This window comes from Phocoena sinus, chromosome 3, assembly GCF_008692025.1.
Source record: "Phocoena sinus isolate mPhoSin1 chromosome 3, mPhoSin1.pri, whole genome shotgun sequence".
Lineage (NCBI taxonomy): Eukaryota > Metazoa > Chordata > Mammalia > Artiodactyla > Phocoenidae > Phocoena > Phocoena sinus.
Genome location: NC_045765.1, coordinates 111,400,760 through 111,426,440, shown reverse-complemented (window position 1 = coordinate 111,426,440; position 25,681 = coordinate 111,400,760). Strand labels below are relative to the sequence as shown.

The following is a 25,681-nucleotide window of genomic DNA, read 5'->3' as shown; positions in this document are numbered from 1 at the left end:
GTTACAATGACTAAAAATACTACTGAAATTTGATGCTTGGTACACAGGGATGCTGGATGCCTATCTCAGTAGACTTGAGGAAAAGATTTTACCCTCTTATCTCCCATCAATAGATCACTGACAAATAATGTCAAACATTTGTTCCACATATGGGCAAATATGGACCAATCTAATGCCTAATTTCTCAATGATTTAGGGGAATCAAAAGGAAACAACAATAAAGTCCTGGCCAGGTCAGTGAGTAGGCAAGTGAATTGAATACAAAAAAGAGAGACTAGAAATGGAAAACAGCATGATGTATTGGTTAAGAAAGCAGACCTACTAGCTATGTGACCTTAGGCAAGTTACTTAACCTCTCTGTGCCTCAATTTTCTTTTATGTAAAATATACAGAATAGAACGTACCTTTCAGAGTTGTTATTAAAATCAGTGATTTATATTTTTAAGCTGCTTAGAATAGTGCCTGGCATATGATTAGCACTACAGGAGTTATGTTAAATAAATTAGTAAAATAGAATTGAAGCAACAAGGATGCTTACTAAATTCAAACCCTATCATTAAGTCTGTCTTCCTCAAAAACTTTAAATATAGCCACGATCATAATTACAGCTTACACAAAGCTCTGTTTTAAGTGTTTCAAATGTGTTGACTCATTTATTCCTCACAACAGATCTATAGATATTAGTACTACGGTTCCCATTTTACAGAGAAGAAAACTGGAGCAGGGAGAAGTCAAGTATTGCTTAAGATCACAAAGCTAGTAAAAGGCAGAGACTAAATTTGAACACAACTCATCTGGTTTTCAAATCCACTCTCTTAGCCTCTCATACACAGTCTTTGTAATAAGTCCTGACTTTGATGATTAATCAACAATAACAGTAGATATGAAGACAAAGAACAGTGGTGAGAATGTGGTAGAAGATCAGATGCTAAGTGACCCTGTGAGTATTATTCTTAGCTTTAAGATAAATGTGTCACTGCCCTGCAAGCTTTAATAACACTCTGAAGGAAAGAAAACTTTGCCACTAGAAAGATTAAAAATTGGTCCTGACTAGTACGCTCCAAACCTAGCCATCTATTACCTTTAACTATACAAATATGATCCCTCTGAACAGACTCTGAGTATAGATTACCCCATCCTCAAACAAGGAAGAAGGGTGACCCTTGCACAACACGGGTTTGAGCTGCATGGGTCCACTTACACGCAGATTTTTTTTTCAAAAAATACACAGTCACAGGTTTTGCATATGCAGATTCAACCAACCTGGATCAAAATTTCCACCCCCTGTTGGTTGAGTCTGTGGATGCAAAACTTACGAATATGAGGGCTGGCTGTAATATACTGCCCCCTCCTTAAACTACAACCCCTCTAGTTAGGAACATTAGCTGTCAAACTAACCAACATTCAAGGGACAGGCAGAGCAAAAGACAAACACAATGGAGAAGAGTTTGAAGAAAAACCAGACAGAAGCAATGGAGAGAATGTCTCAAAAGGGAAGCAGTGGTCAGCGAAATCAAATGCTAATGAAAGATCAAGAAAGATGTGGACAGCAAATTATCCACTGGATTTAATAAAAGGAGACAGTCAATGACCTTGCAAAAGCAGAAGTAGTGGAGTGTCAAAATCAGACTGTGATGGGTTGACGAGTTGAAGGTAAGGAAATAAAATTCTTTTCAGGTAATTCTTCCAAAAACTTTAGTTCTAAAGGAAGAAGAGAATGAAATAGGACACAAATAACAATAACAGCTAACACACGGTGCTGTGTGCCAGGCAATGTTCTAAGAGCTTTACATTTCTTAACTAACACAATACTTTCAATAACATAGGTTCTTTTACCCTCACCATTTTATATTGGTGGGCAAAGTGATGGGCAAAGTGAAGTATAGCGATATTAATGTAAGGACATGTAATGTGACAGAACAAAAATTAGTATTTATTTTTAAATTTAATTTAATTTTTGAACAACTTCAGATGTATAGAAAACTTACAAGAAGAATAAAAGGAATTTCTGAATACCCTTCACCCACATTTCCCAAATGTCAACATTTTACTACATTTGCTCTAGCTTTCTACATATACAAACACATTTTGGTTTCCAAATCACTCAAAGTTGTAGATATGCCCTAATACTCTGAAATACTTCAGTGTAAACCTCCTAAAAAAAGGAATGCCCGTATATAATGAACACAGTAGAACTATTTAAAAATCAGGAAACTGAACACTGAACCAATACTATTAACTATTCTAAAGATTTTATTGAGATTTTTCCAATTATCCCTATAAAATCCTTTATAGCAAAAGAAAATCCAAAATTATGTTACATAGAGTTGTCATATCCTTCTAATCTCTTTTAACCTGCAAAAGTTCCTGAGTTTTTCTTTCCATTTTATGATATTAGCATTTTTAAAGACTGTAAGACAATTATTTTGTAGAATACCCTCATTTGGTTTTGTCTCATGATTAGATTCAAGTTATTCACTTTTGGCAGGAATTCAACAGACTTGATGCCGAGTTCTATTCGGTGTATCTTATCAGAAGGTACATAATCCCATTTCTGGCAATGATAACAATGTTCATTTGGTTCAGGTAGTGTCTGCTAGGCTTCTCCGTTGTAAAGTCAAAAGTCAATAATTTGCCCTTTTAAATTAAGAATAACTTATGAGGTTATTTATACCTTGAAACGGTGCAAATATCCTGTTACTACTCAAAATTTCACCCCCTAGTTTTCAGCATTTGTTAATGATTCTCGCGTGAATCAATTACTGTTGTGATGGCTATTCTAATTCCATCCTTTTTTTTTTTTGCGGTACGCGGGCCTCTCACTGCTGTGGCCTCTCTCGTTGTGGAGCACAGGCTCTGGACGTGCAGGCCCAGTGGCCATGGCTCACGGGCCCAGCCGCTCTGCAGTATGTGGGATCCTCCCAGACCGGGGCACGAACCCGTGTCCCCTGCATTGGCAGGCGGACTCTCAACCACTGCGCCACCAGGGAAGCCCTCTAATTCCATCCATTGTTCTTCTATAATTATTAGTTGTTTTTGCATTGTAAGGAAGAACTTCCCTTCCTCCTTACTCATTCATTAATTCATCCATTCAAGTGTGGATTCAGAGATTCTTACCCTATTCAATAGGTTATAATCCTTTTACCATCATTTATTTTGTTGCTCAAATTAGCCAGTAGGGGCTCCTTTAAGCTGGCTCTTGTATCTTTCCAACACGTCCCTACCATTCTGTGAGCACTGTCTTGTTTTTATGGCCCAACAAGATGTTCCAAGATTATCTTCTTTCCTTGCCCTAGCTCAGAAATCAGCCATTTCTCTAAGGAGCCCTGGTTCCTTTAAAAAATGCTGAATGGAATTTAAAAACCAAAGTCTACCATAAAAGGGGATGCAGTACTACATTCTACAACATGCGTGAACCTTGAAAACACTCTAAGTGAAAAAGCCAGACCGAAAAGGCCACTTATTATATGATTCCATTTGTATGAAATGTCCAGAATAAGCAAATCCATAGCGACAGAAAGCAGATTAGTGGTTGTCAGGGGCTGCAGTAACGGGAGGATCAGGAGTTTCACGTTAGGAACTTGATTTTAGGGATGATGAAAACGTTCTGGAATTACAGAGTGGTCGTGGTTGCACAACCCTGTGAATATACCAAAAACCACTGAGTTATATACTTAAAAGGGTGAATTTTATGGTATGAAATTATACCTCAATTTAAAAAAAAAACCCAAGATCTGGGCACTAGGTGTGCTCAGTGGTACTGGGGTTTTTATTGCATGTAGGCCCTCTTAAAGGACAGCATTAGGAAACAGATGCTTGTATACTCATGTACAAATTCATATGTGTACATACAAATGTGTGTAGACACACACATACATGCATATACACTCCAACACATCTAGCTATCTATATAAAAACCCATGAAGTTCACATTGATATCTCCAATTCCAAGCCAATACTGCAGTATTTATTGTATCCTTCCCTTTTTTCAGATTTGTGATTCCCTTCCACAACAGTGTGGAATCTTAGAACAAGGAGAGTTCAGCTCTCTTCACCATTATACTTCAGTATGTCTGTTTATTTTAACAAAACTATAATTTACTGAATAAAATTCAGCTGAATTGGTACTAAAAGCAAAGATCTCTTAATTGGTACTCACAGTGATACTGTCCAAGAGTTTGGCCATATGTTTAATAATTTCACCATGTTGTACGGGTTGCATTTGCAGTAATTTCTTAATAACAACCACACTTTCAGCAACAACTATTTCTGAAAAAAAAATTCACATTATGCATATTAAATATGTATAATTCAATTCAAACTCATTATTCTTGGTAAAATGTAAATTTAAATTAGCAAAACATTCTACATGTCTTAAATGACTAGGTGAAAACTATAACCATGAGTGTACATCTAAATTTTGGGGGTGAACCTTCAACTAAAGTAGGAGAGTAAAAAAATAAATAAATAAAAATAAAGTAGGAGAGTATACTTTAATTTCTAACTTCTGTTGCTGTCTCCTAGCTTCTGATATCCCTTTCTAATCTCTGCTTCTTTAATTCAGAAAAGCAAAGTGAGGTTAGATTACACAATCACCATAATGTTCAACTGTCTTTGATATTTAATCACAGCTCTCAAATACTGTTCTTTGATTCCTAGCAGTTATATAGTGGTAATCAAATACTTAGAATCTACATAACATTTTTTCAATTCTAAAGAAAATAGCAAACTTTAAAAAAATTCCTTAAGTGATATGTCTAGAAAAGTGAGTATCACGTATTATTAGTAGTAGGAAAGGTGTTACTATAGAAATAGCATGGACTTCAAGCCAGAAAGGGTGGGCTTGTGAGCTAAACCGTTTCCATTTGATGCATGAATCCACTCTCTGCATTTCTTGGCCCAACTCTGTGCCCTTAGAGGCTGACTTCTGTGGACTGTATCATCCAGATTCCTTTGTCCCTCACTTACAGGTATGTTTAGCCAACAGGAAGCACCAGCAAGAAATCAGGGGGCAGGAGAGAATATTTATTATCCTGGATCCCTCTCCTGCCAGACCTCCCTGGCAGTGCTAGCATTCCTCTATTGAAGGTTTCAGTTCCTATGAGTGGCTCTCTCCTTCAGGGTCTGTTAAGTGTCCCGACTCCTCAAACCGCTTCACTTCAATTCTACATATGGTAAAGGCTTCCCACCTTGCTACCCTGCGAGCCCCAGGGTGTTACAGTATACCTTGTTGGTTTCCCTTAATCCCACCCACAATTTATAAATAAACAGTTCCTTCATTAAATTCTCTTCAATTGTCCCTTTTAAGTCATCTGTTTCTTGCCAGGGCCTTAACTAATATAGTAATCGCTACTAGGAGTGGCTCTAGGAAGCAGATCCTCAAATTGGGATTCTGAGATTGAGTTATCACAGGCTAACCACTGGTCCAGAGTTACGATTTTAGTGGCACCGGTAGAGAAATGTCATAAACTAGTAAGAGCACCTGACCTAATGGAATGAATCTTATATAAATGATTACTAACGTTACTGATGCCAAAGAAATACACCAACACTGCCTTTACTTATTATTCTGGCATTTTTATTAACTGAGATTCATGGATATTAGAGATTCCCCAGGCAAACACATAGGTTTATTTTAATATTATTCTGGAAATATACCATGACTTGTGTTTTGTTACTCTTTTTCTCTGAAATACATTTTCTTATCTAGCCCCGTTTAAGTATATAAGCAAAAGTTTTTATCATTCTAATTATTATTAAACATATGTACTTCATATTATATATATTTGTGTATACACACACACACACACACACACACACACACACACACCCCTCTTTCTCCCTGGGAATGATACATTAATATTTCATAATGTTTCCGTTTACAAAATGATATATTTCTTTTTAATTCTCACAATAACATGTGGTAGGTACCTTATTATCATCATCTTAAAGATGAAGAAAGAGAAATGCACTGAAGAATTCAAACTCAGAACCAGAATGTACCATTTTATCTCTAATGTTCTATGTTACTATGAGCGGGTATTACTTTTATAAAGACCACCTCTTGGAGCTATGAGGAAAACAGAAACAAATCAGAATGAGACTCTGCCCTCATCAAACTTATACTCTGCTAGGAAACATTAAGTGGTTAAGTAAGCAATTACCATGCAAAGTAAAGTATGGTTAAGTGTGGTTTTAAAGAATCCATAGTAAAAAATTTATCTTTTTAAAATGTATTATTGCAAAACTAGCCTAAAAAAAAAAGTTGTATAATTTTAATTATCCACATGTAGAGGCAGGGTTGGCTATAGTTGAAATAAATTTGGCATTATTTACCCTTTGGTGGCACCTTAGTTTCCTATTGTTGTTGTTATAGATTACCACAAACTCAGTGGCTTCAAGCAACACAAATTTATCATTTTACAGTTCTGGAGCCAGAATTTAACACAAGTCTTATGGAGCTAAAATCAAGGTGTTAACAGGACTAAGTTCTCCACAGAGGTTCTAAGGGGAAATCCGTTCTTTGCCTTTTCAAAATTTTAGAGGCTACCCACATTCCTTGGCTCAAGGCCCCCTGCCAGCAAGGACATCATTCTACCCTCTGCTTTTGACATCTGACTTTCTTGGTTACACTGGGCCCAAGATTATTGGATGAATTATCTCTCCATCTCAAGAATTTTTTTTTCTAACGTGTTAGTTTCTGCTGTATAACAAAGTGAATCAGCTATATATACACATATATCCCCATACCCCCTCCCTCTTGCGTCTCCCTATCCCACCCCTCTAGGTGGTCACAAAGCATGGAGCTGATCCCCCTGTGCCATGCAGCTGCTTCCCACTAGCTATCTATTTTACATTTGGTAGTGTATATATGTCCACGCCACTCTCTCACTTTGTCCCAGCTTACCCTTCCCCCTCTCTGTGCCCTCAAGTCCATTCTCTACGTCTGCGTCTTTATTCCTGTCCTGCCCCTAAGTTTGTCAGAACCTTTTCTTTAAAAAATTTTAAAGACTCCATATATATGTGTTAGCATACGGTATTTGTTTTTCTCTTTCTGACTTACTTCACTCTGTATAATAGACTCTAGGTCCATCCACCTCACTACAAATAATTCAATTTGTTTCTTTTTATGGCTGAGTAATATTCCATTGTATATATACACATCTTCTTTATCCATTCATCTGTCGATGGACACTTAGGTTGCTTCCATGTCCTGGCTATTGTAAATAGTGCTACAATGAACAATGTGGTACATGACTGTTTTTGAATTATGGTTTTCTCAGGGTATATGCCCAGTAGTGGGATTGCTGGGTCATATGGTAGTTCTATTTTTAGTTTTGTAAGGAACCTCCATACTGTTCTCCATAGTAGCTGTATCAATTTACATTCCCACCAATAGTGCAGGATGGTTCCCTTTTCTCCACACCCTCTCCAGCATTTATTGTTTGTATCTCAAGAATCTTAATCACATCTGTAAAGTTCCCTTTGCCACATTAGGTAACATATTCACTGATTCCAGGCATCAGGACCTGGACATCTTAGGCATTGGGTTGGAGGGGGAGGGTGTTATTCTACCCTACCCAGGTGCCTTCTCATTCCCTTTGGGTAATTCCACCCTACTTTTCCTTCATGCTACCTCCTGGTTTTCAAAGACCTCACTCAGCACTGCAGTGGTACTCTACCACAAGTACAAAGTGATCTTATGTTCTGGGCCTTTCCAAGCTTTCTCCTTGTCCTCAACAGAACTTAATGGTCCTCACTCTAAGAAGTATAGCCTACTATTTTTAAACACTGTAATTTTATTTTGGTAAGAACACTTAACATGAGATCTACCCTCTTAACAAATTTTTAACCATATGATACTTTACCGCTGACTACACGTACAATGTTGTACAGTAGATCTCCAGAGCTTATTCACCTCGCTTAACTAAAAGTGATGCCTGCTGATTAGGAGCTGCCCATTTCCCTTTTCTTCTAGCCCCTGGCAAGTACCTTTCTGTTCTTGGATTCTATGAATTTGACTATTTTAATACGTCATACAAGTAGAAACATTCAGTATTTGTCTTTCTGTGACTGGATTATTTCACTTAAGTTTCTCAAGATTAGTACAGCCTACTATTATCTTCATTTTACAAATGAGGAATCTGAAGCACAGGGAGATTGTGTAATTTATTCAAGACAACATTAACATTCAAACACAGGTAGTCTAGTTCTGCATGAGAGCAGACAGCTGGCAACTGAGTAAGTGGTCAATATACAAGAAGACTGTAGTATACTTGATTTTTGGTTTTTGCTTTTTTTGTTTGTTTTTGTTTTGCGGTACGCAGGCCTCTCACTGTTGTGGCCTCTCCCATTGTGGAGCACAGGCTCCGGACGCGCAGGCTCAGCGGCCATGGCTCACGGGCCCAGCCGCTTCGCGGCATGTGGGATCTTCCCGGACTGGGGCACGAAACCATGTCCCCCGCATCGGCAGGCGGACTCTCAACCACTGTGCCACCAGGGGAGCCCTGTAGTATACTTGTTTATTATTGCCTCCCTCCATTAGGCTGTGAGCTCCTTATGGGCAGAAACTTTCTATAGGCTGACGAATAACTTATTCATCTATTCTACACATACTAAATACCTCAACTGATTCAACTTTTCAACAAATGCCTATTATATAAAACAAAACAAAACAAAAAATAGTCTTTGCCCCAATTCTTTTAGTTTACAGTAGATGGTAAGAAGGTTATTCAGACAAGCAACTTTTGCTAATATATTATCTAAAGAAAATTAACTGAGGAATTAAATTATCCTAAGTCAACTGAAATGCAGATTTCTCCTTAAGATCTTTAAGAAATCTGTTTATCAGTGAAAATTACATAGTGATAACGGACTATTTTAGGGCAACCTTCAAGTCTGCCTACAAGTCCTGTCCATGGCAAGAAGGAAGAAGTCAACAACAATAAAAATCCTACAGGTCAAGAAGAATATACTAAATATATGTAAAAACAATGGAGTCTCAGTGCTGTTCCTGGGGTTGTAAGATACATTATCTAAAAAGATGATGAGGTATTCATACTAATATAAAATCAAAGAATCATAGACCCTTAGAGGGCCAAAAGATCTTACAGATTTTAAAGAAACTGAGGCCTCATTCACAGCATTTATTCCTAAAAGCAGATCTTTCAATAGGAAGAGAAAGGGGCTCTGTTGTAACAACTGACCATTTTAAGTTAAAAATATTATTACTTTCTTTAATGTCACTGAGCCAGTTTCCAAACTGTGAAAGTGAAGCACATATGATAAACAGTTAAAGAATCAGGCAAATGATGATTGTGAAATCAGAACCTGAAAAATACAATTTAACTTTCTTAATATTCAAAGCAGAAAAAAAATCCACTGTTATAAACAGAGTTTGGTTTACCGAAAACAAAAGCCTGAACATTAAAATGTCAGAGTTTAAGTTAGTAAATCTACCTTGAGGAGTGATTATAAATTATATTAGTTTCCCACTGACTAATTAATAAAATGATCTATTCTTCCCTTAAAAGTACTACAGGGTATAGAATATTCATCTTCTAAATCAAAGTCAATAAAAATTTAAGAGTTTGGGATTAACATATATACATAACTATAAATAAAACAGATAATCAACAAGGACCTACTGTATAGCACAGAGAACTCTACTTAATGTTCTTAATATTCTGTAACAGCCTAAATGGGAAAACAGTCTGAAAAAGAATAAATATATGTATATGTATAACTGGATCACTTTGTTGTACACTTGAAACAAACATAACATTGTAAATCAACTATACGGCAATATAAAATAAAAATTTTTTAAAAATAGATAAAAGCAAAACTTGCTAAAAAGAAAAAAGTACTACAGGGGTACAGAATATTCATCTTTTAAATCAAAGTCAATAAAAAATAGTTTTTGAGAAATTAATGTGTTAGAAAGCCTAAGTAGAAACAACTGCTTTAAAATCCAGCTTGAAAATTTCACATGAGAAAAAGTGGTCAAAATATAAAATTGACAAACCTTAGATCCATTTTGTATTTGAAAGAACTAGCCAGTATTCTAACTGATTTGTGGTGCTTTTTGTAAGCAATCAAATTGAAGTGTGTCTTAGAAAGTCATTATTAAAGACATAGGAAAATGAAAACATATTTTTTAACTCACATTTTAAAGTGTGACAAAGAAATAGAGACAAAGAGGATGTTATTGTTAAAAGTAGAAATAGATCAAATGGATGACATTTAGCACCCTATCCTCTGTAGTTACCTTCCACAGGCAATTTTTTAAAAAAATCTATTTCCTTGATAATTTTTCTTGCCACTTATTTGAAGTTATAATACTGCATATAGAAAAATGTTCTATCCATCATAATATCTTGAATTTACAGGTTAAAATTAATAATTTTATGCTTACAGGAAACATCATTCTTATTTGGGGATAAATTTTGTTTCAAATTATTTTCATTAGAAGTATTTACGATAATATTACAGCTTTCTAGAGATCTACATCTGGAAAAAGACAATTAGGCGTAACGTAGTAAAAAGTTACTTTTCAAATAAAAAATATAAAGTAATCAATTTTGTTATGTTTCACCTTATGGTTGCTATGTAATATATGTCTGGGTCTAGATATGACATAATTATATTTAGAATTCCACAAATAATTTCAATAACTTTACACAGAAAATTATGCTTTTCCTAAAAAAAAATCCCTTGTTTTAATCTCATTTTAATTAAATAAATTATTTTAAAGGTGAAAGCTGAATCATTTTTCTTTCTTTCTTCAAAAGGTCTCATTTATCCTAAAGCCATATCATAGAAATAACGGACATTTACCACAGAAAGTATGAAATCTAGATTATGTATTTTACTGGATATTACCTATCCAGTTTTACAAAATGTTGAGATACTGTTTGGCTTAAAAACATGAAGCTGTTCCAAACTGATGACTTTTAAATCTAATTAATCTTGAATATAAAATTATTAAGTGACTTTCTGGAAAAAAACTTTGAAGTTACACATTTACATACTTTTTTGATCTAGCTTTTATAACTTCTCATGTTGTAAAGTCATTTGCCTGCTTTTAGCACCCTCTGCAGGTGAACCAATATTATACATAACATATGTCATTAAAAAGCAGTAAAATAGAACCTTTGTGGAAAGGGTGCAATGAAGGTGATTAAATTGTGAAGAAATAAAATAAACAAATTATACTTTCTTAGTTCTGGTCAGGCAAGAAAATTCTGTTTGTAAGTTAATTATCTAATTTACTAAAACAACAACAAAAAACTGTGTGTGCGTGTGCGTAGTTCAAAGATAAAATGTTACTATTCATTGTAACCATGCTACTGACATACAGGAAAAGCTAAAATGCAATACTAAAAAAGAAGTTACAATCTGTAGATCATACCAAGAATATTCAAATGAGAAATTATTTGAAAATAAAATGAAGCTGTCAACTTACCATCCCTGTTGGACAGCAGACACACCAGGCCAGTAAGGCACGTGTCAGTGACTTCTGAGATGTTGGTGGCACATCTGCCTATAGTTTGAATAGTGGCTGCTGCAAACTGTTTATCCTGGCTTTTCACATAGGTCTAAAAAATTATCTCAGTTAGTTCATACATTGGCACTATCAAGTGAACAAAAAAATCCCTAATATATTAAGCTCTGTCAGAATATAAGAATTCTAGAATACATAATCTTCTCATCTAAAGGCATAACAAGAGGTCCAACTCCTGAATTAATTTAGTTCTGTTTTTTCACTTAAAGAGTGTGGCTACAGAAGAGGCACATTTTCAAGCCAGGTTCATTCACCTGTGGCTACAGTGGCTTGTGACTCCAGAAGAGATAGTGGGGAGCAGTCACCCAAGGACAGCAATTAGTTTAAGTGCAAGGTTGAAAGAGATGATGAGAACCCTCTCTTTGGAGGTTTCAGTTCATTTACCAGCAGCATCTGTGAATCTATGAAAAAAGGGTTGCTTTTTCAGAGCTACTAAAGCTAAAAATTGGGAGAAGAGGAGGAAAAGGATCAATATGCTACTGATAAACATTTTATACTTTCAAAATGGTATCTGAATGTTAGTAAACTGCAATAGCTACAGTGAGTAGCATTTCAATAAAGACTTTATAAATACTTGATTTGCAACAAAATAAAACACCACACTTTTGAAAGAGATTTTCTTGAAAAGAATGCTTTAAAAATATACTGTAAACCATATATTTATATAAACTTAAAAAGAAATTAATCAATCACATATTTATTATAGACCTAAAGAATTTCACTTTGGTTATAACTTTCCTAATTTAAAAACTAAGCTTTTATTGTATACAGAAACAAATTTATTTTTAATAAATATGCATATTTATATACATTATATATAAATGGAATTTAAGATCCCATTTTCAATTGAAATTTTAAAAAATGACTCCCAACCTCAAACGACAAGTACCTAATGTAGAATTAACACCATGTTCATCTAACATGCAAAACAGGATATGCATTTAAATGGTGCCTAAAAGGCAAATGGAGGAGAAAATCCAAGAATATCTAAAAGACATACGAATTTAGTGAAAATGGTACCAAAACACGATTAAATGTTGAGGAAATAAATTAAACAAATTAAACTCTCTTAGTTCCATGTAGGAAAGATCAACTGTATTTAAAACCATTTCCCAGTTGATTACCTAATTTCCTCAGTTACAAAAAACTGAGTCTTTAGAAATTTTCTCTATTTTCTCAAAAAGTTATGAATAAACTGTACACATCTATGAACATAACCCATAAACACAGAAATAAGGTAGAATATAGACAGTGATAAAAAAGGATACATGAAGAAAGAATATATTAAAAAGTCTGACTAAACAGTGGACCTTACTAAACATCCTGATATTAAATGAAATGACTAGATCACCAATATCCTGAAACAGGTAAATAATGCCATAAAATTACCTGAGATTCCTTCCCTAAAACCCCAGTAACCCTGACATAAGCAGAAAACAGACAGCAAAAGGACACCCAAACAGATTACACATGATAAGAGGAAAAGCAAAAACTGCAAACATAAAGACAAAAACTTTAAAACAAAGTCAAATTTAAGCAATGTTCTATACCACAGATTACTAGATAAGAACTTGAGATACTATATTTTCTGGTATGTGAATATAAGATGAGCAGATATCCTAATTTTACAAGGAGTTTTTCTAGAAAAATATATAGCATGAAAGTATAGTAATTCAGTTACAAAATTATAAAGCATGAATATGTTATAATATTCTACTACTTCTGTTAAAAGTGTAAGATCATACAGTTAAAAAGAAATACAATGTCTATATGGCTAAAAAGAAATTTAATGCAGGCATACAGAATGACTATGGCAACAAAATAAGTTAAATCTATAAAAGCTGGGAGTTGACAAAAATTCTGTGATTAGTGTGTAGCATGTGGTATACCTTTGCTAAGAAAACTGCTGATGAGATGTAAAACCCGTAATACTGATATGAGGTTTTCTGTTACTGTGCTCCCCCACTAAGTCTTCAGAGCTAACCCTTTCATCATAAAGGGCATAAGATCCATGAAGTAACTTTTTAGTATTTGGGGGTGATGTGTAGCTGGGAAGCATCTCATCCATCAGCACACATGATTTAAAAAATACAGCAAAACAAAACATTAACAACAATTTAAAAACTCATGATGAGGCCAATTTTAAACCAATTTTTTGGAGCTATACGTGAAGCTAAGAGGACAATGTCTAAAACAGTAGTAGGCCAATCAAATAGGGACAACCATGTAAGAAGTGAAGCCATTTTCATGAGAGTATAGCATGGACTACTGATGATGACAGCACAAAAAGATAGAATCCTTACAGTGACTTATTTTCAAACAAGGACTTATAAACCAGTCTCCCAAATTCTATGATATGAAAACATGAAAGGGACTACCATTTCATTTCCCTTAAATTTTAGATTTGTAGTTAATGTTTATTCTTGAAAATTTATAAGCTGTCAATCTTGCCCCAAATCACTGTTTTATTTATACAATTACACATATCTAAATTGAGAAAGATATATATCTTACTTTAAACTGAACAGATGCTTTAGAAGTTATTGTATAATTAGCACTGTACACAAACCTGAAATTCTCGAAGAAGAGTTGATATGTTGGCTTCATTTGCCAAGTTTGTCAAAATTTCAAGCTATGATAGAAAAAAGAGAAAGTAAACAGGTTAAAACACAAATAAAAAGGATGAATTTAACAAAGGTTATGCATTTAATAGAAAGGTAATTTCTGTTTTTAAAAAAAGTTACACTATTACAAATGGGAGGCATTATACCCTTCAGGTGAACTTTGTCTCCCTACACCTACAAACAGAATAATTATATAGTGCCTAAAAGTAATTATAAAAAAGAGAATCATATGTCTTCCTCAGTTGTTTGTCCCAACTTTATAATTTATATCTAATTAACCTAAACAACTTAAGGTAGTTTTATTTCTTTTTCTTTTAATTAAATAAAGTTAGAAAACGACTTGCCCTCCATGTAATACCTCTATATTCCAGATACCAATTAATTCCCTTATTTAGTTTTTCTTCATCCTACCATCTCAAATATTTAGACAGTTTAATTCTCTCTTCCAGATTTATAGTTACAAGAAATATGCAATTAAAAGCTCATCTCCAATAGGCTTGCTAAAAATTTTCAGTTTCTACTCATAAAAAAAATTCAATTAATCTGAAGGAAAGCTTCAAAAAGGAAAAATGGAACAGAAACAGATGGGACAAACAAAAAACAAAACACAAGATGTAGACATAAACACACTCATATCAATAATTACATTAAAAGTAAATGGTCTAATGCTCCAACTAAAAGGCACAGATTGTAGCAGTTCTTTATATATTCCAGATAGTAGTCAATTTTCAGATATATATACTGGAAATATTTTCTCCTAGATTATGAATTGACTTTTCATTTTATTTTGATGAGAACATTTTAATTTTTTGTACAATTTTAAAAAACAATCTCTAATGTACAGAAAAGGTAAAAAGCATTATTTATCTGAACCATTTGAGTCCAGAGTCATCAAAATGATACCACATCATCTCCAAACACATCTGTACATATTTTCTACAAACAAGGACACTGTCTTACAGACCACAACACAACCAAGAAAACCAGGAAATTAACACTGATACATCACATCTATGCAATAATAACTTACATTTAAATTTCACTAATTATCTCAACAATGTATAAAAGAAGAATCCAGACCCATATCATACATTGTATTTAGTTGTCTCTTTAGTCTCCTTCAGTCTGAAAGTTTCTCAACCTTTCTTTTGACCTTCACGAAGTGGACACTTTTGATGATTATGAACCAATTATTTTGTAAATTTATCCTTCAATTTGGGTGTGTCTTAGTTTTTCATTTTTCGTTTTTTTGTGATTAAACTCAGTTTCCATGTGAAGAACCAATCATTCCAATATTTACTGAATAGTCTACTAATGAATAGTCCTCACTGGTTTACAATGTCTCCTCTGTTATATGGTACATTTTCATATGCAGAGATCTGTCTCCAGGCTTCATTTTCTATTCCACTTATTTTTCTATCTAAATATCACACTGTTTTAATCATCATAACTTTATACCCATAACTATATTCTATACTGTGGTTATCATTCCCTGAACACAACACTCTTTCATAATCCCTTGTGTTAGCATAAAATGTGCCTTTCTCCTATACCCAATGCTACAACCTCCCAATCAACTTACCTACCAACAACAAAAAAATTGACGAAATCATGTTATTCTTTTTAGATCCAATCAAACATCATCTTTTCCACCAGTCTTTTCTAAATATCCCAGAGAACTGGCCCCATCTTTCTCTTTTTCCACAACACTCAATTCAAACCTCTTTATCACTTAAAACACATAGTGCTGAAATGATCTGTTTCCATGTCTGTCTCCTTCACATACTGTGAGTTATTCAAGGTACAGGTAGCATGTCTTAACTTTGTATTATTAGAATGTAGCACAGTAATTAGTATAAAATAATGTAGTTTAAAAAGCATAAAGAAAATCCCTCAATGTATCTATTAAAAAAAAAACATAGGTCTCCATTTTACAGATGCTAAACCAAAAGTTACAGCAATAGCGTCAAAGTAAACATGCATTAGAGTATCTGAAAAATAAGAGCATACATACCTTCAGTATCTTGATCATAGTTGGATCGGTTGACCTAACATAAAAACTCTTCAGATAAGGTTCAAACATACCCTAGATTACAAAAATAAAAATATAAATACATTTATGGTACTAGTGTATTCACTTCTCTCTTGAATTTTGTGTTCACAATGTACATACCTTTCTTTGAATTGACATAGTTGCTATATTCTGTAGGACAATATACTGCACCTCCCTAGAAATTAAAGGAGAATTTTCACTGGGTATATTCTCCAATGAAATATCTTTAAGTAAACAGTACATTAAAGAAAAAAAATCAGCAATAAGACTCATACTGAGTGGAACTCTTAAATATAATATTGAAAAGTTTTTAGTAAATCTTAGATATTTATGCCTTCTTTTAAAAATACATTTTCCCTATAAACTATTAAATTAGATTTGATTCATCATGAGGAAGAGTTAAAACAAATTTTATAATACTGCATTCCTAAGATGTAGAGTCAATACAGTAGCTGCTCTGAACACGTGCAAAGAAAGTATTCTTAGGGCTACTGGAACAAACATGACCACAGTGTTAATACACACTCTTGACTGGAAGGCTCACCATGTGACTCAATTCTGCCCAGAGTGAAAGATATTTTTTTAAAAGCCATGTTATTTTACATCCAGTTATCTAAGAAATGAACATGGAACTGAATCTGGTATAATGCTTCATGTGAAAGATGCATTCCAGATCCTTCTTTGAACCAGCAATGGAAAACAAAAATTATTGAGCTGTTAAAAGGGAAAGAACGACTACGTATAAAGACAAAGGAAATAGTATCTTACTAAAGAATGGCAAAAGCCAAACTAGGGCTAAAGTTGTGGCACTAAGTTTGAGTATGGATGAAAATAAATATTTATCTTTCTCCTCCCAACTCCAATAGCATAAGTACTCAATGGAAAAAAAATTTTTAATTTAAAATAATTACTGCAAAATATCCAGGGTAAGCTAAATAGCTTGAAACAATAGTATTCTTAAATATAGAAAACAAAACAAATGGCAAAATCTTTTTAAACACTGAAAGTTAAGCCACAGGAACTCAAAGTTTTCTGAATTGTTGACCTGAACTGCAGAATTATAGAGAGGTAAAATTAAAGAGAAAAGTATTCTGCTATCTATCTATCTATCTACCTACCTACCTACTACCTAACTACCTATCTCCAGGAAATGAAAAGAGCATGCATTTCTTTAAAATAAGTAGCTATTAAGAACATAGCTCTTTTCTTAAATAGAACAAACTATAGTAATTAAATATTGTAACTTTACAGGGAGCAGTAATTCTGTCATAAACTACATAATTCAGCATATGTATTGCTTTATATAAAGTCATGTATAATTACACTAAGTCAATCTGATAATACATTTAATATAGTTTTTCAGTGATTCCAGACTTAATAGAACTCCCAAACATTATTATTGTCACACCTAGAAATATCAAACACTAATACTAGGCTACTGGTAACAGCATATACTATATGCCAAAAAAATATTTTCAACTTCTTTGGGCTTGAGGTTAAAAAACCTTCAATATTTAGCATTAACTTTCTTTTTGTTTTTGTTTTTGTTTTTGTGGTACGCGGGCCTCTCACTGTTGTGGCCTCTCCCGTTGCGGAGCACAGACTCCGGACGCGCAGGCTCAGCGGCCATGGCTCACGGGCCCAGCCGCTCCGCGGCATGTGGGATCCTCCCAGACCGGGGCACGAACCCATGTCCCCTGCATCGGCAGGCGGACTCTCAACCACTGCGCCACCAGGGAAGCCCCAGCATTAACTTTGAGATCAGTAATCTAAAGGTTTTTATAATAATCCCCTTAAGTATGAAACCTCATTGATAAAATACAGTCAAAGCTGCATGTTAAATGCCTAAGAAACACATTTTATTTGTTCAAACATTACTTTTAAAGTAATACAAAAGAAAACACATAAAAAATCATGCCCTACCTATTGCTACGAAGTAAACGCACTAGTGATTTAGAAATAATGCCAGCTTCCGATTTTGGTGCTATGTGCCAATACAGCTGAGCAACTGCCATAACCACCTAAAAAGTAAAGCAGAGAACAGTAAGAACTATAACAGTTTCATACTACAGTTTCAAAGTATATTCTTACATATGATTTCCTTTAACTCCTACAAAATTGCTGTGAAATAAGATGAATATGTTGTTACCCTATGTAGCAGGTTGAATAGTGTTCCCCTAAGAGTGTCTACCCTCAGAATGTGACTTTATTTGGAAATAAAGTCTTTGCAGATGTTATTAAGGCAATGACCAAGGTGAGATCATACTTGATTGGGGGGCCCTAAATCCAATGTGAGTGTCCTTATCAGAGACAGAAAAGGACACACAGAGAAGAGGCAGTATGAAGATGGAGGCAGAGACTGCACTGAGGCATGTAAGTCAAGTAATGCCAAAGACTGCTGGCAACCACCAGAAGCTAATTTCTCCCTAGAGCCTCCAGGAGGAACCAATCCTGTCGACAACTTGATTTTTAGACTTCTGGCCTCCTGAAATGTGAGAGAATACATTTCTATTGTTTTAATCCACTCAGTTTTTGGTAGTTTGTTACGGCAACCCTAGGAAGGCAATAAATCCTCAGAAAAGAAAATGAATGTTAAACGAACTACCCAAAGTCTGAGAGCCAATACGGCAAGGCTCAACACACACTCCAAATGCCATACTCTTCCTAGTGCTGCTGCTGCTCCGAGACGGAATGAAACCAGACACTTAACAGCAGTAAGTAGGTTAAAATTTTAAAAACCAAAGAAGGTCAGTATATTTAAGTTTTAATTAAGGGGACTCTATTAAAACAATTCCTCTATAACAGCAGCATTTGAAATGATTTTCCTTTTCAAAATGCAGAACCTTAAAAATAGTCTTTGGTTCAAAGCTATTATAGGGGTAATCAGAATTTCTCTGTCATAAAATATAAGAGTACTATGTTTCCCCTACATGCCTCTACACTTAGATCCAGAGATCAAAAGTCCAGACTTCCCACTTGCTGAAAGTATCCAGTTCAGCGTGTGGCAACTGCAGATAGAGAGCTACAGAAATTAATCATCTTACCACCTTTGGTGAGGAAGATATATTAATACTACTTTACTTCTGCTTGAACTATAAAGTTCTAATAAATATATGGCAGGAGTTTTACATATGCCTAAGGAGTATACAGTACCTGAGTGTGCTCGAAATAAAAAGAGTTTCTTCTAAAACTAAGAAACATTTTTAAAAAATAGAGTTACAGGATCCTCAAGTTACTGCTGTATGGTATTTTTGTGTACATTTTTTTAGATGACTGATTTATAGCTTTCAGACATTACTTGGGGATTTGAGGAGTTTAAGGATATCTTACTTCTTCACTTGTGATCTACAAATACACTTTAATTATATATACAACAAACTTCTGAATTTAAAATCTTATTAAGAAAAACTCAATTAATGATTGACTTAATCTACAAATAGGTGACAGTCATTTTTTTAAAATATTAAAGCATACAGGTGGCTAATAAGTATTAGCATATGATAGAAGAGAAAGCTGAAGCTTAATAAACTGTACTTTCTATATGTGTCAATGTTTTTAAGATTCTAGATTCCACTTAGTATGTCATCTGTTCTGATACATTAATTAGGGCACTCCCAAACACAAAAGGGATAAAGGATCTTCTTTTCCCCAATATTTACAAATCTAACAGTTTTTAAATCTCTTCAATACCCAAAATTTGACATTTATAGTCTAATTTGTAAAAGCCATGAGGGAAGCTCCCATAACTCCAAACTCCAAAGCAACTAAAAATATACCTCATAGGCCTTCAGCAGTTACATTATGTACGTTCATAAGAAAGTACATCCTACAAGAACTTTTCTATTTCTAACCATTCCTCCTCTATCACCTTACCTAGACTGTCCAAATAGCCTCCCAACAGTGCTTCCAGTATCTCTTATCACCAATTCAATCTACACAGCACTGACAGACTAAGTTTCCTGAACAAATTCTCAAAGTCTCTCTTGCAAGTTGAGAATAAGGCTAAACAAAAGAACCTCTATTCACAATTCTTCAAAAGTCAACCTTTATATATATTTAGCATCATCAAATAAGCAGGATACTAAAAGGTACTGGAACAAAAAATAAACTACCTCTATTTGGTACACAATCAAACAAGAGGGGAACCAAAACATACTGGTACAAAAAGTACAAACTACCTCTATTTGTTTCACTATTCAAGAACATTTTTCATCAGTGAGTATTTGAACTATAAAACCAATTTCCAAGACAAAGTTAAATTAACAGTGAGTCAATTATAAAGTAGTTTTAGGTGGCAAGTTACAGCACTTAAGTACCACCAGGTCAAGTGAGAGTATACTAAAATATAAGCATATTTTACAACATTAATAAAATAACATATGTGTTATTATTGTACATAGTACTTAATCATGATTTAGAAACTAAATACTAGGTATTAGATAAAAACTTCCTAAGATAGATATACAAAGCTCTAGGGACCAAATTCTCAAGCATCAGAAAACAAAGGAAACTCTCATTTTCAAAGTTTTTACTACTTGAACAGAACGATTCATTAAGCATTTTTTTTAATTGAAAGAAGTTTAAGAAAATGTTGAACTTGAATTCATCAAGCCTTACACAAAACTTCCAGTTAACAGGAAACACAGGATATAGAAAAGGAAGCAACCAGACAAATCCAGAGGTACATTCTGCAAGCCTTGAGAGGTTTAAAAGATGTAAGAACCAGACCCAATGCAGCTGGTTTAGATGAACGAGTTATAAAAGAATTTAAGACAAACTGGTATTAAATGAGATGAAATTTTACTGAAATAGAAATAGAGAACTGACTAGAAAAAAAAACAGGTTAAAAAATACTACATGTACTATGATTTTTATCTTGGTTTTAAAAATATATATATGTATAGACATACACACATGTGAAATAGGTACATTTATGCAGAAAAAAATCTGGAAAAAACTGCATTAAGATATTATAACAGTGATTCCTGAGTGATGGGAATGTAATGGTTTAATTTTATTAAATTTTGCTAGTCTGTATTTTCTAATTTTCTACTGTGCACATGTATTCTTCTAAAATAAAAGGGTTATTTAAAATAAAAAGATGTAAACAACAACAACAAACTTAGGACCCAAGTAAGGATGATTTTTAGTTATTCCTACCAGCTACAATTTTTATATGAGGCATTATGATAGGTGCTTTTACTATATGTTAGTCTCTTCAAAACTCTTATCAGGTAAATACAAATATTATGGACTGATACCAGATTAAGTACTCACAACAACAATCCAGTAGTAGAGAAATATACACAGTCCTCCAATCAACTGGTAAACATCTTGAACTTATATCTTAGGAAACCAATTAACAAAACCACAAAAAGGAAATGAAGTCCAGTAGGCATACAGCTACCAAACCAAGTAATCCTATTAAAACCTGCTTTTTAGTATATAAACAAAAAAACTAACAAATGCTCCATTAGCACACTCAGAAATAAAGACTTCTTTACTGAACTTACATATTTTTAACCACTGTTTTAAAAAAATCTGTGAATTATTTCTTATAGTGGTTTTTACATACCGCTGCATTCCTGCTCTGAAGCAAAGGCTTTGTATTCCGAATTAAAAGTCTATGGTCTGGATCCATAGTATATGGCTTCTTCCCTTTGTCAGTCTTTTCCTTCTGTTCCTCATCAGAATCATAGAAATCCTTTTCATTGTCCTCTAGACCATCACCCTACAGGAAAGAAATCCAATCCCAAGATTAGTTCAGACCTGGGACAGCCCAAATATTACACAAAGAAAACTTTTTAAAAAACATTTACAATAATGATAATATTTTACTATAGAATACTACTGTTGAGGCAATTTGAAATTATGTTACCTATATGGAAGAAAGGCCTTGCTTTTTCTCATATTTTATGACACAGTAACTGTCTTTTAGTGCAATAGATAATACTTTTATATTATATAGTAAACCTCTGAAAATATTAAATTACCATAGAAATACCCACAGCTGCCCAAAGGGAAAACCTAACCATTAAATTCTAACAAAGCCGAGGATAAGAGACTACCCCAAACCTGAAAACTGTTTCCATAAATTATCAGTCATTCTGTAACTGAATCAAAGGGTCAGAAGAAAGAAGAAAATTGTTTGGACTGCAACACACATAAAAGAAATCATTAATAAAGTTTGACAGGTTAAAAATTGGTAATTAAGCAAATCCCTGTGTTGTCAAGACTCAGCTAGAGATTTATGTGTATCCCTGAGAGTTGATTCTATGTTTTTGTTTTGTACTTTTCATTTGAATTCTTTATTATCTCTGTCAATAAAATCAGCCTATAGGTATTTAGTCCTAAAAATAAATAAACAAATGAAAAAATACACAAAGACAATAATATTTAAGTGGATCCAATGCAACTACCATTTAGAAGTAATTTCTGTTACCAAGTACTTGAAACATACTTTCCACTTCTGGGAAGATGGAATAGATATACTTTTTCCTATTCCTCTTGCTAAGTATAACTAGAAACCCAAGATATTATATATAAAACAAATATAAAAAAGAAAAGACAGAGAAGAAGAAAGACTGGATAGGGATCTCAGGATCCAAAGAATGACACAACAGTGAGTTCCCTGGATTTTCATTTTTACCTCATATATCAAAGACTGGGTGGAAGAGAAGTGGGTAACACAGAAAACCAACAAGTATAGATGAAACAAACCCTCCAAAAGCCTGTTCTCTGTAGCCAAAGGACCAAGAAAGGGAAATGGAAAGTCTAGCAAGACAGAAAACTTTTTAAGAAAATAACTGCTCTAGTGCAGCCAACACTAGAGAAAAAAACCATGACCTTACCCCTAACCCCACCAGCAAAAGCTGACATGCAGAGCCTAGATTTCCACCCCTCCCCACAGGATGTAATAAGAGCCCCGACTTTCCCACTGGGGTGGTATCAGAAAAGGCCAAGATGGAACTGAGACTTTAATCCCCACCAGTTAATGAGGCACCTCCATGGTGGGGAGACCAAGCAGGGAGCTTGGACATCCAAGCCTACCTATCAGTCGAGGTAACTTTATCCCTCCCCACTGGGCTAGTACAAGAGGATGCTTAGTGGACACTTCTCTCAGGACTTGAAACATCACCAGCCAGTGGTAACAAGGACACACCACTCTGTGGTGTCAGTGGAAGACACATGTGGAACAGTAATGAGGCACTTCTATACCTCCCAACCAGAAAGCTATCAGGGGAATAATACTGGGGAGCCAGATCCCACATTCACCCACAGTAATAATGAGCACAATCTACCTGAGATATCAATGGAGGCTGAGTGGGGAACCAGGATTTCTACCATGACCTGGCAGTAATGAAGTGGCATGCACCCCACCCTTCTCTGTTGGAATGGTGTCAAACAAACCAAGCTAAAACTGAAGGCTTGAATAAGATCCATAATCTCATAATATCCAAAACATCCAGGTTTGGGGACAAAAAAAAAAATCACTCACCATTCCAAGAGCCAGGTAGATCCCAAACTGGATGAAAAAAGATAAACAGTAGATGCCAACACTAAGATGATGGGGATATTAGAGTTATCTAATAAAGATTTTAAAGCAACCATCATAAAAATGTTTCAGTGAGCAACTAGGAACACCCTTGAAACAAATGAAAAACAGAAGGTTTTAGAAAAGAATTATAAAATCTAAACAAAGAAATAGAAGCTATAAAGAAAGACCAACAAGAAAGGTTACAACTGAAAAATACAGGAACCAAAATTAAACAATAAATGGGATCAAAAGCAGTACTGAGAGGACCAGGAAACCATCAGTGAATTAGAACAAAGAACAACAGAACAACAACAATCTGAACAAAAGAGAAAAATGGAGAATGGAATGGAAGACCCATCTGTCTCCTCTCCAAACCCCCAAAAAAGGAATCTTTTTCCATGGAGGAGCTGGTTAGTAGTGATCCTGAAGAGACAGCTGGCAGCGGAGGTCTTACCAAGAGGAATAAATCTTTCCCCAGAGAGGGAACCAGTTAGTGACCCTGAAGAGTCAGGAAACAAGACAGTCCCCAAGAAATAGAGGAAATTCTCTTCCAAGGAGGAGCCACTCAGCAGTGGACCTGAAGAGGCTGCTGCCAGCAGGAGCAGCAGCTCCAAGAAAAAGAAAGAGCTCCGAAAGCTGTCCCAGGAAAATTAGAATGGACATTTCCCTAGTAGGGCATAACTTGCAGAGATATTTCCCAACCCATCCCCTATAGTCCAATAAAAATTAAAAACAAATACACGAAGGACAAAGATAAGGGGGAAGAAAAAAAAAGAACTTCAGGGACCTGTGGAACTATAACAAAACAGCTCAAATATCCTATCATCTGAACCCTGGAAAGATTCAGATGGTGGGTGGGGCTTACAGAGTACTCCAAGAAATAATGGCTGAAAAATTCCTAAATTTGGCAAAAGACCTAAAAGTACAGATGGAATAAAGTGAGTAAATCCTAAACAGGATAAACCCAAAGAAATACAAAACAAGACATATAAGTCAAACTTCTGAAAACTAAAGATGAAGAAAAAGATCTGGAAAGCAGCATTACAGAAAGGACACTTGAGAGGATGAGGTAATGGATCAGGGAGTGTCAGTGATAAGGATGAAAATGCAGGATAGATTTAAGAACTACTTAGAAGCTGAAGTCAACAGGATGCAGTGACTGAATGTGAAGAACAACATCGGGGCACTTAACAAGGATGCCCCCATTCCCAGCCTGGATGACAAAGCAGATGATGATACTACCAGTCAAGATAATCTTGTCTGGGAGTATCTCTCTTTTGCAAGGCTGCCTGCTAAACAAACATCCTTAAAAGATAGTCCAGAACAAAACCTATCTATGCCATTACACAGAAAGCAGAAAAAATGAGAAAAACGCATGAAGGATTATCTCCCAAGTGTTTATTTTATTCATGACTGATCTGCCCCTATTCTTCAAAGTGAACCTTCTTTTTATAATTAACAATTTCCCCCAGCAAAAAAAATTTATAGGGCTTCCCTGGTGGCGCAGTGGTTGAGAGTCCGCCTGCCGATGCAGGGGACACGGGTTCGTGCCCCGGTCTGGGAGGATCCCACATGCCGCGGAGCGGCTGGGCCCGTGAGCCATGGCCGCTGAGCCTGCGCGTCCGGAGCCTGTCCTCCGCAACGGGAGAGGCCACAACAGTGAGAGGCCCGCGTAACGCATTAAAAAAAAAAAAAAAAAAAAAAAAAAATTTATAATTTGTGATCTCTAATCATTTTTCCTTCAACATGGCATAGCATTTTTTTAAAAAAACATTTATATAACTAGGTACAGAGTTCTTAGGGTTGACAACAAAAGCACAGCCCATAAAAGAGAACACTGATAAATTGGATTTCATCAAAATTAAAAACTCCTGTTCCATTAAAAAAAAAAACCTCTTAAGAGG

At 34.8% G+C, this 25,681-nt stretch overlaps 1 protein-coding gene across 4 annotated transcripts in view; it reads right to left on the bottom strand.

Moving 5' to 3' along the window:
* Positions 1-25,681, bottom strand: part of AP3B1 (adaptor related protein complex 3 subunit beta 1) — a 276,626-nt gene that overhangs the window by 135,719 nt on the left and 115,226 nt on the right. For all 4 annotated transcript variants that reach the window (XM_032626082.1, XM_032626081.1, XM_032626080.1 and 1 more), the window contains 7 exons: positions 21,816-21,971; positions 18,164-18,261; positions 16,361-16,415; positions 16,202-16,273; positions 14,133-14,195; positions 11,465-11,597; positions 4,160-4,269 (listed from right to left, as the gene is read on the bottom strand). In XM_032626082.1, coding sequence (XP_032481973.1) covers positions 4,160-4,269; positions 11,465-11,597; positions 14,133-14,195; positions 16,202-16,273; positions 16,361-16,415; positions 18,164-18,261; positions 21,816-21,971 — 687 coding nt within the window. The remainder of the gene's footprint in view (positions 1-4,159; positions 4,270-11,464; positions 11,598-14,132; positions 14,196-16,201; positions 16,274-16,360; positions 16,416-18,163; positions 18,262-21,815; positions 21,972-25,681) is intronic.